We start from the raw sequence: 17,394 nt of genomic DNA, 5'->3' as shown, positions 1-17,394 counted from the left end.
CACGCTATCTGCAGTTCATTATCGTGAACTGGAAAGATGCCGTTGCTTATCACCTTGCCCAGTCCTCATTAGAGATGCTCAAGCACAATACCAGATGTAATCCCACAAACTAATATGTCACTTTTTTGAGGTATAACTCGAGCTATTGTCCTTCTGAGAAGTTACTGACCAAGTGGCAGCTGATGCTACTTGCAGACAGCCGTGGCTCTGTCTGTACCGCAGGCAGTGCAATGTGTGCTGAGTGGTGAAGGAAAAGAGCTGGTGCTGAAGACCCGGCACTCATGCTATCCAAGTTCTGGTGGAACTTCAAACTGTAGTGTTATCCTGCTGTGAGCAGCAGTTATGGGTTGGAGAACACCTTCTGATTTAGTTTTACCCAAAGAGGATCCAGACTGTGGATGCTGATACCGTACACGATGTAAAACGAAGTGCAAGTGGGTATCATCAAGAAGTTTGCCTTAAAAGCGCTGTCCTCATCCTAACTGGACACACCCTTATCATAAACCATGGCTAGAATTCATTTGTTATGGAGGGAATTAGACAATGAATCCGGTATGAAATGAATCAAACAATAGTTTTAATGTAAAATTACTTAAAATGTGAAATCTAACAAAAGATTTTAAGTAAAGCCATGGGTATTTTAGTGACAGAGTCCTATTAAAAGTGCAAATCTTACATCTTCAGACAGCTTAGATGCTTTGCACAGTCCTCCCTCTGGGTACATCCCGAGTCTCTGAATGTCAGTTGGATTTCTGACATTGACTCAGTGGCATCAGAATCAGGCCTTCTGTGTGCAGTTTCTTTTTAATTAAGCACCATTAATGCAGAATTTGTTTCAGATTTACATCCCAGTAAAACACAGTAGGTGCCCTCTGGAGTTCCCTAATGCTGTCCGTTGCCTGCAGTACATGCCAGGGGACACACCTATTACGAACCTAAGGGACACGCAAGACAAAACTGAGCAGTCAGCAAAAAGAGGAGAAGCCTTTTTGATATCATAAGCCCCTGTTGAATCAAGTACAGCTGTACCAATGATTTGAAATAGAGGAGCCAGGACTGCCACAGACGACGGCTGGTCCGAGCAGCGCTCGTGCCGCTGCAGCCTTGCACAGCCGACAGTTGCTCTGCAGCTAACGCCAGGCTCCTGCCAGGACAGTCAGCTCTGGCTGCGAGCTGCAGCACGACCAGCGCCCTGCCACATGCAGCATGGCCTGGCTCACAGCTGCGTGGCCCTGATGCCGGCTTCGGGTAGCGTGGGGACGCCCAGAGCTCAGCCCGGGAAGCTTGGGGGCTGCGGGGGCGTCGCTCTGCCCCCCAGCCTTGGCCACGCTCTGAAGTGGCAGCTGAGCCTGGGGCCGACGAAAGGAGAAAACAGGAGCCAGGAAATTGTGGTTAAAAGGATAGAAAATATGTGTTCTGCACCTACGACTGACTCCTGCTCATCACCTGAGCGCAAAGAAGAATAAGAGCCCCGTTTGCACATGACCTTGTCAAGGTCAGATGACCGCAGCACGGGCAGAAGAGCTCAAAAAAGCATCACAAGATGTCCCTTTGGCCTAGAGAAGCCAACACGCCATGCCCGCAGCTCGCATGTGTGCTTCAGGAGACGAGCTGTGTCCTGCAGACATTTCCTCAGGCCTTCCTGAGCGGCGTCTCGCCCACACTGCCCCGCGGCCCAGCGCCCGGGGGGGGCGCGCCGCAGGAGGGGGGCAGCCCGCGGCTGGAGGGGGGTCCTGCCTCTGCGTCCAGGGTCACCGCGGGCCGACAGATCCCTAATCACGTGCTCCTGGACACAAGGAGTCACAGATTTGTACAGAACTGACGAGTCTGTTAAAACGCGACAAGGATGTCGTTCTTCCTGAGAATAATTTCTACAGAACTGTATTAAATTCCTGAGATCTTGTGGGGTTTGGGTCTATTTGACTACAGAGGACTTGACTGTAAGAGACAAAGGAAAACCAGGGAATTATCTTTCCAGTTGAGGCCCCTGATGGAATTTGCGTAGTGTTTTACCACCAATAACAGCCAGCGCTTGCTGCTCTAGGGACAAGTGAGCTCCCCTTTTTCCTTAGCATGAAGATCAATGCTATCGGCTGGTTGTGGAGAAACAAAGACAGGATTAAAAGAATGATTTAATTTCAAAGTCTGAAGTATTGGCTGATATTCAGCTGTGTTTACCATAACCTATGTAAGCAGAAATGCTATTGTCTGTCTTAAGGCTGCCCAGTCCTGTCAGAGTCTCACAGCCAGAGCAGCCGGGTGAAATCGCTGTGCTCAAATCCTAGATCCCAGCCAAGTGATTTATGTAAAGTTTTAGGACCCGCTTTTGTTTTAGTGTTCCCTTTCAGCTGAACCTCTAATGCTGATTATACGTGAAGAGCTGCACCAGGGAAGGTAAGAAGCTTAGAAGACAGGAAAGTGTTATAAAAATGATCATTATTTAGAGGCCTTCACTTGCCAGCATTCATTTCCTGACAGGGTTTTGAATTTGAGTCATCTGCAATAAAAAGTAATATTTCAGAGATGCATTTGGAAGAAAAGTGAAGCAGAGTTTTATTCTCCGTATAAATTGACAGCACAGTTGGAAACTGTTTGGAGCCTCACAAAGTAGGAGGTGTTGACAACCATCACTTGCAGGGCATATCAGAAGGAAAGGCTTTATAGGCACACAGTTCCACAAATATAACCAAGACTAATGTTTTTCAAGGTAATCCATAGGCCTTAGGCACATTCTCGACAGTCACCTTAAATGGGGTGCTATATTTTTCACCAGGGCCCCCGTGACAAATGCACCTTCCTCTAGTCAAGGCACTCGTACCCCTATACCAGTTTAATTTGCCTCCTAATCCAGCGCTGCAGAAGCTAAACTTTCCACCAGTCTGATGTTTCCAGGTGAAGAACAAGCCATTACCAGTCAGAAAGCTGACAAGAGCAAACACAAAATAAACTCAAAGTCCACTGCAAAAGTACAACATTAAGAAAACTCCTATACCAAACATTCAATTTCTGAGCATCCTTTAAATGTTTACCTGCTGTGCACTTACATCTACAGAGAAGAGAGAAGTGCAGAATCGGCAGTTGGTTAAAAATGCTGCACGTCAGCTGAGGGCTGAGAGCCTAGACTGAAAGCAGGGAATGGCTCCTGCCAGCAAATTATTATTTTGTAGTGCACGCTTCTCTGAAAGTATCGTGGTGTGAGAAATGACGGGCAAAAGTCCATCTGACTTCAGTGTATTTGTTCTAAAATTTCTGCCTGCATTTTAAGCAGTTTTAGCAGAGGCATGACCGCGTTACTTGAAAAGAAAAAAAATCTTGGTGAGATAAATGATGTTTTAAACCATTAAGGGAGCAAGCAGGTGGGAAAAAAAAAGTGCTTCATTTTTTAAATTAACAGGTTAAACAGAGCTGAATAGGAAGCAGTTCTCAAGATATGCAGTATATGCATTATATACAGTTCAGAAAATAGTATATATCCAAATGAATTATTTAGTGAACGTGCAAACCAGATTACTTTCTTACAGCAATTCATCATAACTTGTACTACCCTGAAATACCAACATTCGGAGCTGCAGAGGAGGTTTACCTACAATTACAGGCCCTGGCATTTCGACTCAATCACATATGATGGAGACTACAAAGATCCTGATAAATAACTGTAGCAGGAAGGTACAGCCCACTTAACCAAGGAAATGCAGAGACATTATCCTCGATGGGTTTGCTAGCATCCTAAGGCAAAGCTGCTACAAATCAGAGCTATGTTTATTAACCACAGCAAACAGAAACTAGGTATTAAGGGGGGAGGGAGGGGAAAGGGGAGGGCAAAGCCATAGGATGCAAAATATTACATTTGAAAATGGACTATTCAAACCCCATAGGTAGTAGATGCTTCATATATAACATATATATATTTAACAGATACACATAGATGCATGAACATACATAGAACTAACCTTACAGGCACGTTCCATCATGACACACACTGCTTGTCTGCTTTACCTGAGGGCAGTACCATTCCTTGTATGCAGCGCACTTCATTTTAAAACCTGTAGGCTGTTCCTAGCAGACTGATTTAAAAGGATTTTTTACGATTCATGCTGCAAAAGGCTAAAAAAAATAAATCCATCCCTGCTGCATAAGATTATATTTTCCATCTGTGTCCTCTGAACGGCGGCATCAGATGAGAAATGATTCATCAATCAGTCCGGGGGAGCATTTAGAGGACAGGGAAGGGAAAAAAAAAAAAAAAAAAAGAAAAAAAAAAAAAGAAGGAAGAAGCAGAAGGACCAACCAGACAGTAAAATCTGCTCACCATGTACACACCCCCAGCGAAGAGTCAGCGCAGCGCAGCAGGGGAGGCCGCGGCCGGCGGCGGGTGCGTGCTGCGTGCCGGGTGATGCGCTGGGCGATGCGCTGGGCGATGCGCTGGGCGATGCAATGAGTGATGCGCTGAGTGATGCGCTGAGTGATGCGCTGGGCGATGTGCTGGGTGATGCACTGGGCGATGCACTAGGAGATGCAATGAGTGATGCGCTGGGCGCTGCGCTGCGCGGGATGAGCTCACCGCGCGGCACCGGCGGCAGCCCGCAGCCATTGCGGTGCCACTGCAGCGCGCAGCGCAGCGCGGGCACGTCACCGCACCGGCTCCCCAGCAGCCAGCCCTCCCTTTCGGAAATCCAAGCGGAGAGTGCTGGCACGGGCCCAGCTCCCATCCTGTGCGGGATGAGGTCCTCTTGCTCCGGGGCACCGCTGCGAGGAATCGCATCTGCAGCCTAGTTACTAAGGTTTGCATCCAGCATGGTCTGCATCCGAACTGAGCTCCTCCTGAAGCAGGAGCCAAATTACTGAGGAGGGCAGAGAAGATCTGCAGGGTGTCTGGGGATAAAAATAGCGAGCAGGCTGCCTGCTCCCCCGCAGCACGGCGCCACGTCGCAACCCTCGCGCATGCAGGCGCGGGGCCAGGCAGCGGGGCCCCGGTTTTGTCTGGGAACCCTCACGGAGAAAGGCCGAGCTTTGGAGCTGTGTGGAAATGGCAGCATGGAGGAAAAAAGGCAGGTGGCTCTGCAAGCTCTGGTAAAATATGATGTGAGAAGTAAAGCCCTGCAGACGGGAAAGGCCACCTTGCTGCAGTCCTCCCAGCACCATGGAGCCGGGCAAACTGGGCTGCTCAGCCCTTGGACAAATAAAACAGTCGTCTGCGTTTAGAGCTGAACTGCAACAGTTTGCGGGAGCCTGTGAGTAAAACGAGTAACACTGGGAGCAGTGTTGGTGATGTAAAGCAAGAGGCCATGTTAGTTTACATTGCCCAAACAATCGGGTTTTGTTTTTCAGCTGACAAGTGCTAGGGAAAAGCATTCTTTTGGCAATTTCCATTTACTCAGCTGCGTCCACTACAGGCTTGTCCAAAGCACCCCACTGCACGCTGCTTCACCAAGCAGAACAAACATGTTAATGATCTTTAAAAATCCAAAGTTAGCAAGTAAAAGAAGAGCTGAATAATTTGTTATGCTCCACTCTTCTGATTCACTGTGGAAGTGGTCAGAGTTTCCCACATTTTAGAGGCTGAAAAGCAATCCAACAGTCTGGTTTTTGTTTTTAACTCTCTGGTTTCCACCTCTTTCAGGTACCCCAGCAAGCAGCACACCGCACACCTGCAGCACAGGGCAGCCGGCTGGTAACACACAGCGGCTGCCGGCTGTCTGCTGAAACTGGGCAGGAGCCTTTCCCTCAGGCTGTCACTCGGTAAGTGCTGGGACAGATGTAAAAGTCACTGTACAAAATGCACAGCACAGCCCTGGGAGTGCAGGAGTTCTGGTAGAGGCAGCTCTTCTTTTTCTTTCTTTTTTCTTTTTTCTTTTTTCTTTTTTCTTTTTTTTTTCTTTTTTTTTTCTTTTTTTTTTCTTTTTTCTTTTTTCTTTTTATTTTTTAACTCTCCAAGTTGAACAAAATGAAACCTTCTTAGTCGAGAAGACACCACGATGAGCTCTTGAGGCAAGGGGCCTAAAGCGATGCCCCACAGCCTGGGGCACTGCTTCGCTGGGGCCAGGCACAGGGCAGGAGCAAGAGGCTGCCGCAGCCACCAAACCTCGAAGAGCAGTGCTGAGAGCCCCTCGGCATGCACCTCCCAGGCAGGCTTTCTGCACTTCTGATGTCGAGCCCAGGTCTGTGTGCATCTGTTAGAAGCGAGAAAAGAGAAAGATATTTCCAAGGCTTAGCAGAAGAACATCTAAGTATCTGAAATCAGTTCAGTCCTACATGCAGTCAGTGTGAGTCGTGCTTCCTGCACCTCTCCAGGGTGCCAAGGCAGCGGATGACACTATAAGGAATGAATGATCCCAGTGACCAGATTTGGGTCACTGGGCCAACAGAAATTGCTGTGAGTAAGAAATAATGCATAGAAAAGGGAGAAGAATATGCAAGAAATAGTGTTGTATGCTCATAAATTAAGCTAAAGAAATCAAATCTTGGAAAAAGAGAAGACTCAAATAGAAGACTCAGGCTCTTCTGCACCCAAGTTTTGGTTTTATTCCACCTATAAGGGCATCTCATTTCCTCTGTCCTTTACCCTGTAGCACAAACACCTTTTAAAACCTAAGAAAATTGTGCAAAAGGAGTCTTCTGTGTTCATTAAGTTTCTCCCAAATCCTGACCGACGGGGCAGACGTTGTGTTCCTGCCCCCTGCTCCCTGACCTCCTGTAAGACGTGTCCTGCTCTCAGCCTTCCTGCCCCATCCCTGGAGCTCAGCCGCGCCCCGGGGCTGCCCAAGCAATAGGCAGCAGCCGGGTGCCCAGCAGCAGGCAGCTCCGGGGGCTCGAGGGAGCTCAGGGCTGGCTCTGCTCCCACCACCCCAGAGCCATCTTGGGGCTCCCACCTGTGGTTACACCGGGCTCGGGCACCCCAGCTGCACCCTGCAGCCTGTGCCCAGCACTTGGGCCTGTATTGTCTGCTCCCGAGCTAGTCTAAACCAGTCTAAGGGGGTCCACATAAGATTCTCCCCATTTAAATCTCTAGAAAAATGTTTGGTTAAATTGATATGATTATCATGTACAGACCTAGCTCCTCATTCCTTTCCTTCTTGAGGCTGTATATGAAATCAGATTGTTAAATTCACCACGTTGTGTTTGCTTTGGTTTGTAAATCCCAGACATAAAGAAGCCGTACCAATAGGCTGTGTGCATATATTAGGTCTCCTCACACCAGCAGCCTGGATAAGCACGAGCGGCTCCGAAATGAGGATCTCAGAACAGCTCAGTAGTTAATGATCAACACCGCTCCGAGGAGCGCGCAGCACGAAATACACGCCTGGATTTCATTTCCAGCAGCAGCCGAGCGGGTTAATGACTGAGCCACCGCGGGCAGCGAAGAAGAGAGAAGAAAAGGCACCGTCCTCAGAGTGTGGGCGCCTTCGAGGAGCGGTGCTGGGTGCAGGCGGGGGGCATCGTGCGGGCAGCGGGGAGGCAGGGGACCGTGGCATGCGCGGGGTCACCGTCTGCAGTGGCCCGGACCTGGCCTTCACGTCGGCCCTTTGCTGACAGCACACCTCACGCCATAGCCCTTAGAAACTTGGTGGGTATTACCTTGGCTTATAGCAGTAAGAAACCAAGGAAACTCTAATCAGTCCATTTGTATTCATTTTTGTACTACTATAAGATAATAATCACTTTGGGTTTATAAACAGTTTTTGTGGAAGGCCTAAAATAATTGTCCCTCAAAACCGCTGCGAGCTGCTGCATCGGTACAAAAACATGGGCTTAAAGCTAAAGGCAAAGTTAAAGGTGTCTGGCCAGCACGTGGGACTTCATAGCTATCTAAAGTACTGCATTCCTTAGTCAGTGGAGGCGGTGGGCCGTGTCTCTGGGTTAGGAGGAAATGATCAATGCAGGATTGTTCTCTTGATGTGCAACTAAACAACATTAAAATGGGTTCCAACCTGAAAGAGGATCGCAGCTTAACAAATCAATAGCCTTTGAAAGATTTCGTCCTATGTAATTTACAATTTTCTGTGATCACAGCAGAGTGCTTTTCTGGCAACAACCAAAAATCATTTGCCATAAAGGTCTATAGGAAAACAAGCGCATTCATCCGACTGCTAATAAAAGATCCCAGAGGTCAGCTGTTGCAGCCGCACTGTGATATTTGCTCGACCCCATTTCTCACCGGCCTTAAAGCAGGAAAGACTTCTAGTAAATTGATTTCCTGAAGTGGAGGTCAACCAAGAGGAAACAGGACGAAGAGAAAGCGAGCCTCGGGGCTGCTTTGTGCGGGGGGACACGGTGCTGGCTGTCAGTGAGCAGCCCCGAGCTGGGGAGCAGGGCCGGGCGGTGATGGCCGGCGTCCTGCCCCACGGCAGCGCGGTGCCACCGGGCACCCAGGGCACCCAGGTGCGCCAGGACGGGGCGGCCGGCGGAACCGGGGCATCCCTCCCGCACCCAGGGGTGCCTGGGGTGGCTGTCCAGGCTCTTGAGCACTGCCACGGGGTTTTTTCCTGGAAGTGCCTATGTCGTCACACCTGGCACACCTGCCACGACACCTACGGCACCAAATTGCTTTCCCATTCAATCAGACCACCAAAGCCAGAGCAGACTCTGGCCCGTGGTTGGCAAAATCAGTTTTCAAAGTCAGACAATTGTTGACAGAAAAAAATGTAGCCCTCCCAAAAGGTTACTTTTAACACTTCAGTATTTACTATGTAAATTATACTTCATCCACCAATTTCTGACATTTTCTCTCTTACTGAAATCTAATTTTCTTTTAATTCAAACCGCTACTCTGCGCCGTGTAGGATACCGATCTTGTACTGTAAAATCAGAAATGTGCACCCAGAGGTTAAACCTAGCGACCCCTCCTTGGGAAGCAGCTTTCAGTGTCTTAACAACTCTCCTCGCTCTGTCTCAGGAGGGAATCGCTGCCCCCTCCGCAAGGCGGGGACGGGAGGAGCTCCCCCGGCCGAGCTGCCCGGCCAGGGCTGCCCGCGGGGCGCGGGGCCACGGCGGCGCTGCGGTGGGAACATCAAACCCTGCTCCGCTCGAATGACCGACAGGAGAAAAGCCGCTCCGCACGCTGGAGTGTCCTTAACAGTGCTAACAGTCACCTCTTAATAAAACCTGTCAGAGCGGCAGCAGGTAGAGCACTGCTCCAACCGCCCTTTTCCTTCGTTCAGCACGCCAGGGCAGCTGAAGAATCTGACGATGTACGGGCAAAACCAACGCGCTGCACCGGCTGGATGTTTCCACCGAGCCCGAAAACCGGCTGGCAGGCTCGCAGGCACCGCGTTCACGCCCGCGGGGAGCCCTGCGGAGCTACTGCCGCCCGTTCAGAGCGTGGTCACAGCCCAGCGCCCCGCTTGCCCCTTAAGGCCGCCGTGCCGGGTGCCCGGGTGCCGCGGCCGTGCTGTGGCGAGGAGCCGGCGCCGCCGTCCCGTGCCCGAGGCCGCCCGGCTCCGTGCCGCGGCGCGGCGGGCTGCGGGCGGCAGGGAGCAGCAGCGGGCTGCGGGAGCGCCGCGAGCACACCCACACACAGGCACTGCTCCTCCAGCGGCTAGAGGCTTTATTTTGCTCCGTATGGAAATAGTGCCCCGAGTTCCCCCGTGGGACAACACCGAGCCGAGCGCTCCGTGCCGGCCAGCTGCGGGCGGGCTGCCGGGGCACGACGCCCCCCGCCCCGCCGAGCGCCCCCGGCCCGGCCCGGCCCGCCCGCACCGCCCCTCAGCCGCGTGCCGGGGGCGGGCCGGGGCGGCCGCCAATGAGGCCGGGGCGGCGGCTGCCGTCAGCGCGGCGCCCCCGGGCCCGGCGCAGGGGCTGCGGGCAGAGCTGTGCGGCTCCGCCGGCCGCAGCACCGCGCCCCGGGCCGTCCCGCCGTGCGCCTCCGCCGCGCCGCGCCGCCATGTCGCGGCTCAGCCCGCAGGAGGAGAACCTGCAGGGTAAGGGCGGGGGGGGGCGTTCGTCACCGCGGCACCGCTCGGGCCTCGCCGTGCCCGTCCCCGAGCCGCCCGGCCTCTGCGCCGCGGGGCCTTCCCTTCCCTTCCCTTCCCTTCCCTTCCCTTCCCTTCCCTTCCCTTCCCTTCCCTTCCCTTCCCTTCCCTTCCCTTCCCTTCCCTTCCCTTCCCTTCCCTTCCCTTCCCTTCCCTTCCCTTCCCTTCCCTTCCCTTCCCTTCCCTTCCCTTCCCTTCCCTTCCCTTCCCTTCCCTTCCCTTCCCTTCCCTTCCCTTCCCTTCCCTTCCCTTCCCTTCCCTTCCCTTCCCTTCCCTTCCCTTCCCTTCCCTTCCCTTCCCTTCCCTTCCCTTCCCTTCCCTTCCCTTCCCTTCCCCTCCCTTCCCCTCCCTTCCCCTCCCTTCCCCTCCCTTCCCCTCCCTTCCCCTCCCCTCCCTTCCCCTCCCTTCCCCCAGGCCGCCGCCCGCCCGCCCGGTAAACACGGCCCGCACCGCCCCCCGGGCCGCCGTTGCCCAAGAGCAGGCTCCGAGGCGCTCCCTGCCAAACAAAACGCGGCTGTCGGGCGCCGGCACCGAACTGCTTTCAAGGGATCGATACGCAGGCTTCGGCAGAGGAAGCCCCGGAGGCCGTGCCCTTTGGCCGCCACCTGTGTTGAACGACAAAAATTGTGCGTTTCCCGTGCGCTGCAGTGAAAGGTCCTGGGGCTGCAGGAGGCACGCTGCGCTGACCGGCTCCTCTCCAGCTCCCTGAGGCTCTCCAGATCGCTAACGAAGCGCCCCCGCGTTTTGGCATTTTGTCGTGTTTGTGAGCTGAGCTATAGATGCGAGTACTTCTGCGTGACCCGCTGTAGTGTCGCGCTGGGGAGGATCAACTGCCTCTGCTCCACGTGCCTGTTGTGCAAAACCGTTGGGTTTATTCTGGTTCTGTTCTCGATTATGCCGAGCAGGTTCCTGGGTAGAGCTCCACTTCAGCAGCAATGGAAATGGCAACGGAAACAATTCCACACCGACGAGCCAAGAACAAGTACCGGCCTCTATCTCCATTCACAACGGCGACATGGAGAAAATACTTCTTGATGCTCAGCATGAATCTGGAAGAAGCAGTTCAAGAGAGAGTTCGCATTGTGACAGGTAAACAAAATGCTTTATTGTAAGCAAAGTGAAACTCGCCTTCTTTATGCACAGTGTTCCCACAGGTATGCTGCTGGAGTACAGGCAACAGTCTTGTTCTGGTGAAGAAAGTCCTGTAGAGCAGTGTGCTGCTGTCATTCCAAAGGATCAGACCTCGTGCAAGCAGTACACTGCTGCCTAAACGGAAACGTCAGAGCGGGGTGGTAAAAAAGCAACATGTGTTTTGTAATGGGTTCATTCATTAGGAGTTCTTAGACAGTTGCTTAAAAATGTCCTATGTCTAGTTTACAAAGCATATAGATTTCTAGGAGTATAATAATAATAAAAAAGACATCTGAGGCACGTTGTCAGTTTTGTTATTTTGTGTATTTGATTTTGATGGGCTGTGAAGTCTGCAGCCTAAAGTTTATTTAACTAAAAGGCCTTAAAATAGGCGGTAGGGTGCAGAACCTCCTAGTCTCATCTGGCTAGTTGAATTCAAACCAAAATGTACTTCTAGCAATTGCTTGCTGCCTATCGTTATTTAGTAAGCAACATGGGCCAGATCATACAGCCTTACGGGCATATCTCCACACTGCTGAAAAACAGCGCTGTGCAGCAAGCTCTTTGTCAGATTGTTAGGAAATCAAAGATTAATTGAGGGAGGTGGCTGGATTGTATCACCCATTGGCAGATTAATCTCTTAGGTTATGGTCAGGGCACCGTAGCTCTTCAGGACAGCTGTGCATACAAGCTTCATTCACTAGCTTTTTAGTCATCCCATAAACAATGTCATAAAAAAATTAATGAGCTCTTTCTTATTTGTGTTTCTCTTTTATCAAGCCCTCCTCGTTCCCAGACACCTCAAGACAGTCATAGAGCTTTGGAAATAGAGAGTCACAGCAGTGGAGAAAAAAATAGCTTTCAGGTAAAAATCTCATTTTGCTTTGGAGGAAGGATTTGTTACTGTCACTATTTGAAAACCAGCACTGGGAAATCAGCAGCCTCACCTCTTGTGCAGAGACTTCAGTAGCTTACTGTCTTAACAATATTCTCAGAATCAGGATTTTTGTAAGTACCTGATTTGCATTGATTTTTTTTTTAATATGTAACCTGAGATTTTTTCAGAAGGATTAAGGTGCCCTACTCTGTCTCTAAAGACATCTGGGTTCTCAAACACTTATTTCCAGCCACAAGTCAAAATGTCTACCTTCAGAACTTGCGTGTAGCTTTTGGGGAAAAAGATAATCCAAAAGGTAACTGCTTGTCTAGAATTTAAGAGAGTTGGAGTCAACATCTTCCTAAGACTCCAGCTTTTGGTGATCTTGAGACATGTTCTCTTATCATGGTTTCATCTGTCCTCTGAAGTGGGCATTATTCTTTCCTACTCGATAGTTAGATTGGGAGGTTAAGTCTAGCAGTTAGTGGGACATTTTACATTAAGGTCTGTAGGGAAGGTACCAATGGGCAGGTGTATTTATGGCTATAAAGATGAATATTAATGTTCTGTGGACAGCTTGCCATGCAGAAGTTTCCTCTTCCCCCCCCCCCCCCCCCCCCCCCCCCCGTCAACTAGATACATTTCATGTATCTGTCACAATGTAAATCTAACAGCAACAAGATTTTCTAGAGGCAATGAAACATGACAACCAATAACATATGTTTTCAAAGCACTGCCATGGCTTTATGATTCTCTTTTTCTACCCAGTATTACAAGCTTTTTAAAACAAAGTCTACGTGATCACACTGTTCGTAAAGCATTTAACCTAGTGGGGTTTCAACTTCCTACAGTTCCTATATTATACAGCTTTATCAATAATACGTAGAATAGTTCAGTTGGAAGGAACCTTCACAGATTGTCAAGGTCAACTGCCTGATCGCTTCAGGGCTAACCAAAAATTGAAACCAAAAATGTTAATGACAGCATTATCCAAATACCTTTTGAAAACTGACAGGCACGGGGCATCAACCAGCATGCGAGGAAGCCTGTTCTGGTTTTGACCACGCTCGCAGTAAATATCTTTTTCCTGGTGTCCCGGCTGAACCTCCCCTGGTGCAGCTTTGTGCCATTCCTGTCATTGGAGACCAGGGAGAGAGACCAGCACCTGGCTCTGCGCTTCCCCTCCTCAGGAAGTTGCAGAGAGCAAGGAGGTCGCCTCTTGGCCTCCTTTTCTCCAAGCTGGACGACCCACAGGTTACCAACAGTTTTAATCAGTTCAAAATTACATAAAACGTGCGTGGTCCCACAGCCTCTCGCGTTATCTGAAGCTCTTCTCACCATCTCTACAGCTCCTACAGGAATCTAGCTCAATGGATTACCTGCTTGAGGTTAATGAATACGTTACCTTGAATTAATTGTTTTTATGTTACGTTTCCAGAAAACCCTTCATATGTTTAAAGGTGATTAATTAGATTTTGAGATCAAATTGTTTTTTCATCAAAAGTTAGAAAAAACATCAGAAATAGTTGCCTGGACAACTTTATTTCCATTCCACAGTTGTGTGTATGTGTAGCTATTTAAACTCTATGATCAGATACTATTTTTATCACAATCTGTTGGCTCCATTCAATGCATGTGTAATAAGCAAGAAATCGTATTCTCATTCAGCATGTACACTGTAATTTACTGAGAACAAAGCCACTGGTTTTTTGTTTTGTTTTTGTTTTTCTGCACAGATGTGTGCAGATAAACCTGGGCTTGCTTCACCTGCATTCCTAATGCTGGCCCAAAAGCCAGGTAGCTTTTCTAGAATAAATTGGTTTCACTTGGCTTGTGTTAGGATCTTCAGGTAGGTATGACATTCATCCGGTTTTGAATACAGACGGACTTAAGAAGTTTATTCTGCCCAGTGTCATTCAGATGTGTGAATGTGGGTTATTTTCAGACTTCATGTAAGGATGCAATACAGGGCTTTGGCACTTTATTTCCAGGGTAGCCTTTACTTGAGCAAATACGAGATATGGATATGGGATATGACCTTTTCCATTTGTATCCTGCTGTGAAGACAGATTCCCCTCTGTGCCCCTATCTAGGATCTAAATAGTTTAATACAAGTGATACGCAAAGGATACAAGTGATATGCAGAGAGCTGGGAGAATTGAGCTTCAGAGGTAGTCTCGTGTGTGGTCTTAGACGCAGAACAGAAGATTTGTTTTGCAGGACTAACTTTCTACCTGTCGTAGTCGTGTATGGTTTGATAATGGCTCTTTGTTTTAGTCTGAAGAAGACTTTCTTGAAAGGAGGAAAGAAGTAGAAAGGCTTCTGAAGAAAAATGCAGATTGGATATGGGATTGGTCCAGCAGGCCAGAGAACATCCCACCGAAGTGAGTGCTGTCGATGTTTCTGGAGGAACTCTGATACTGCTTCTATCTCCACAAGTACAAATATGTACACCTTCATGTTGTGATTGTATTTTCTTCCTCAAAATTAGGGAATTCCTTTTCAAACATCCCAGGCGCACAGCCACTCTCAGCATGAGAAATACCAGTGTAATGAAGAAGGGGGGCATATTCTCAGCAGAATTTTTGAAGGTTTTCCTTCCATCTCTGCTTCTTTCTCATTTGCTTGCAATTGGACTAGGGTAAGTTTACACTTCTTATTTAAAAAAAGGCTTTTTTTCTTTTTCGCCCATTTTTCTCTGAGGCCTAATTCTGACTCCCAGTTCCATCTTTGTCTAAGAGATGAGCAATAGACTCTTCTCCACAGAAGGACAACAGTTAGTTATTCAGGAATGGTTTCCTACTTGTTTGTTTGTGGTATTGCTGAATCCATCAAATTTTAATTTTCTGTTTTTCTTACTAGCTGAGTATTTTTAAAAGAATTAAGGGAGAGTGAAATTGTGTGTGTGAAGTCCTTTTATACATACATAATACTCCGTTCCATTGGAGGTATAATCTCAATACTAATTGTGAAGGAAAAATGATTATTTAATATATTTTAAAATTCCACAGCTCTGGGGACAGGGGATGGCAAACAAAGCAGGAATTGTTGTTTGAGCTTTTGGCTTTTTGTGTGTTTGTTTGTTTGTTTTCCAGATGATTAAGGGATTAGATTAGATTCTTTAAAAATAGCCACAGGACACAGACTAAAGGGAAGAGATTAAATGCCTTTTTGTCAGGAACAGAGTTTGCCTTTACCTAGGCATGGCAGATTCCTTTATCAACAAAGAATGCTGGGACTCCAGGCACATCTGACCTCTGCTTTTTGAGTGCAATGTGCCACATGAGAGGGCTTAGGGGAGAGGTCAAACAAGTTCTGAGGTGACAGCTGTCCTCCAAGGAGCCTCCAATTACCTCTCGTCCTGTTCTTTTTCTTCTCATTACCTTGTGCAAATCCTGAGCCCTTATCAAAAATAAAAACTGCAGAAGTTGAGAGTGAGGGGATTTAAGAGAGTGGGGGGAAGGAGAAGAATATGACAGCTACAGTAACTGGAAAGACGCACTCTGTGGTCTCTGCAGTATGCATAATTTTAAAGATAATCTGTGCCTTCATCTGTCCTGTACAAAATTCTTAGCCACATAATAGCGTAAAAATAACGTGAAACTAATTCAGCTCCTTCCAAAATTAAAATAAGTAACTGTGTGAGATGGAACAAAAGCATACTGAAATTTTCCTTCCAAAGTAATTGCAAGTTTTGCAATGTAAACACTTCCTTGTTATTTCCACCGCTGCTGGGAATTACAACATTCCAGGTCAGTAAAGAGTAACAAAAAGTCACATCTTCATAACATGCTTAGTGTAATAATAATAAAATCATTACACTTAAAATACTGATTTCTTCAAGCTGCAAAAAGTAAATGAATAAAAGACCTGATGTAGGGTAGCTGTAAATATTTACCAAGTTAGGAAATAGTGACTGGAGAAATGCGCTAAGAAGTATGTGAAGATGACAGTAAAATGAGCAGTTAACGAATGTCAGATGTATTTAATGAGTAGAAAAATTTAAGATAACAAGAAAAAAACATGATAAAAATATCTGACTTCTGAAAGCTCCTGAAGCAGTGTTCTTGTTAACCCCGTGCATATCTCTGCCCCGTACATTCCTGAAACTGAACAGCTTACAGAGTATTATTCAGACTTAGAATTTAGGGAGCATTATTAGACAAGGTATGCAGAAAGGTAACAGCAACTGAAGACCGAGTTTTATAGTACACACTTGATTTGCCCTCTTAATTAAAACTGGCACTACTGCCCCTGCTGTAATTTGTATACCTAGTAATCTAGTAATTTAAAAGAAAAAAACCCCTACATGCTGTATGTTCCTCTTGAGCTGAAATCGAACGCTTACTGGCTGTATGTTCTTGATCTCAGGATTTACATTGGAAGACGCCTTACGACCACAGCTTCAAGCAGTACTTTTTGAAGGCACCTGAAACGTGATTTCAAAGCAAAGAAAATGTTCATCGGGGAATACGGGAGGTGAACAGCAGAAACATCCATGCTAGCAACGACTACACAATCAGCGTATACTTGTTCTGTAAATGTTGTGTTCCTAGTTCAGTAAGAGTGGGAGAAGACACTAAAGCTAACATATCATACGTAGTATTCTGGAGCAATTCTCATAATGCATCTGAATCGTGCTCTGACATCCACTGCATTGCTTTGTAGGGAAGTATCTTTGAAAACTAAAAGAATTTGATGTTTAAAAACAAAATCTTAGCTTTAGTTGAGTATCTAGCTGAATCACCACTGCAATATTAAAGTGCTATTTCTTTATATATCATAGATGTGAATGGTTGTCACTGCTACTGTAACCACGACAATAAGGGATTAGCCCGAAACAATGTGTGGCCTTATGTATCATATACAGGATTTCAGAAAAAGCTTTTTACCTCACTTGAAGCTGTTTCTTCCTTCCTTAGATTCTGCTTAGCTCTTTCACTTTTGTGTGAGATGTGAAATGTGAGAGACTGTCAGCTGGAATAAATTAGTGTATTGGTAAAGCTTCCATCAATATTTACTCATTCAGAGTGTGATACGCGAAAGGCTGAACTAAAATTTGGACCTTAGTGCCTAATAAATAGTTTCTTCTATAAAGGCATATATTTAACTCCCCAATTAATACAAGTTCTTTCTGCTGTATCTTCTTGCAGCCTATTGCTTCTCAGTCTTTTTATCTGTAAAATAAATTTGCATCTTCTATTTGCTTCATCCTTGTATAGATTTCAAAAAAGGTTTGCTTGCTTATTTGTTTGTACTAATTGAATGCCTTTTCAATAATTTTACCTTATTTAATTAGAATAAATGAACGTTTGCCAAATTATCATGTTTTGTATATTTAAATAAAAAGGTTCCTCGTAGATTGAGTGTTCCCATTTCTCTTTCTCTAATTGTTTGAAGTGCTTGACAAGGCTCTGT

The 17,394-nt window shown here is 47.5% G+C and overlaps 2 protein-coding genes across 7 annotated transcripts in view; one reads left to right on the top strand and one right to left on the bottom strand.

The window, feature by feature from the left end:
- Nucleotides 1-9,618, bottom strand: part of JAKMIP3 (Janus kinase and microtubule interacting protein 3) — a 94,327-nt gene extending 84,709 nt beyond the window's left edge. For 4 of the 6 annotated variants that reach the window (XM_080596649.1, XM_080596652.1, XM_080596653.1 and 1 more), the window contains exon 1: nt 3,951-4,281. The gene's annotated coding sequence lies outside the window, so the exon portion shown is untranslated. Of the gene's footprint in view, nt 1-3,950; nt 4,282-4,309 lie in introns of those variants that run through there. The other 2 variants (XM_080596650.1, XM_080596654.1) reach the window with 1 other exon arrangement.
- Nucleotides 9,619-9,732: 114 nt separating this feature from the next.
- Nucleotides 9,733-17,336, top strand: BNIP3 (BCL2 interacting protein 3). The gene is made up of 6 exons (XM_080596661.1): nt 9,733-9,917; nt 10,874-11,057; nt 11,880-11,964; nt 14,254-14,360; nt 14,468-14,617; nt 16,348-17,336. The coding sequence occupies exons 1-6, from the start codon at nt 9,740-9,742 to the stop codon at nt 16,397-16,399; spliced, it is 756 nt and encodes a 251-aa protein (XP_080452787.1). The 5' UTR covers nt 9,733-9,739; the 3' UTR covers nt 16,400-17,336.
- Nucleotides 17,337-17,394: the final 58 nt, after the last annotated feature.

This window comes from Anser brachyrhynchus, assembly GCF_964034855.1.
Source record: "Anser brachyrhynchus genome assembly, chromosome: 6".
Classification (NCBI taxonomy): domain Eukaryota; kingdom Metazoa; phylum Chordata; class Aves; order Anseriformes; family Anatidae; genus Anser; species Anser brachyrhynchus.
This window is presented reverse-complemented; position numbering and strand designations above follow the sequence as displayed.

What these genes read in the sequence shown, in the direction of transcription:
- BNIP3 (XM_080596661.1), top strand. Translation starts at nt 9,740, where the DNA reads ATGAGGCCGGGGCGGCGGCTGCCGTCAGCGCGGCGCCCCCGGGCCCGG. An exon ending in GCAGGAGGAGAACCTGCAGG is followed by an intron (nt 9,918 to 10,873) that starts GTAAGGGCGGGG and finishes TATGCCGAGCAG; the next exon opens with GTTCCTGGGTAGAGCTCCAC. An exon ending in CCAGAGAACATCCCACCGAA is followed by an intron (nt 14,361 to 14,467) that starts GTGAGTGCTGTC and finishes CCTCAAAATTAG; the next exon opens with GGAATTCCTTTTCAAACATC.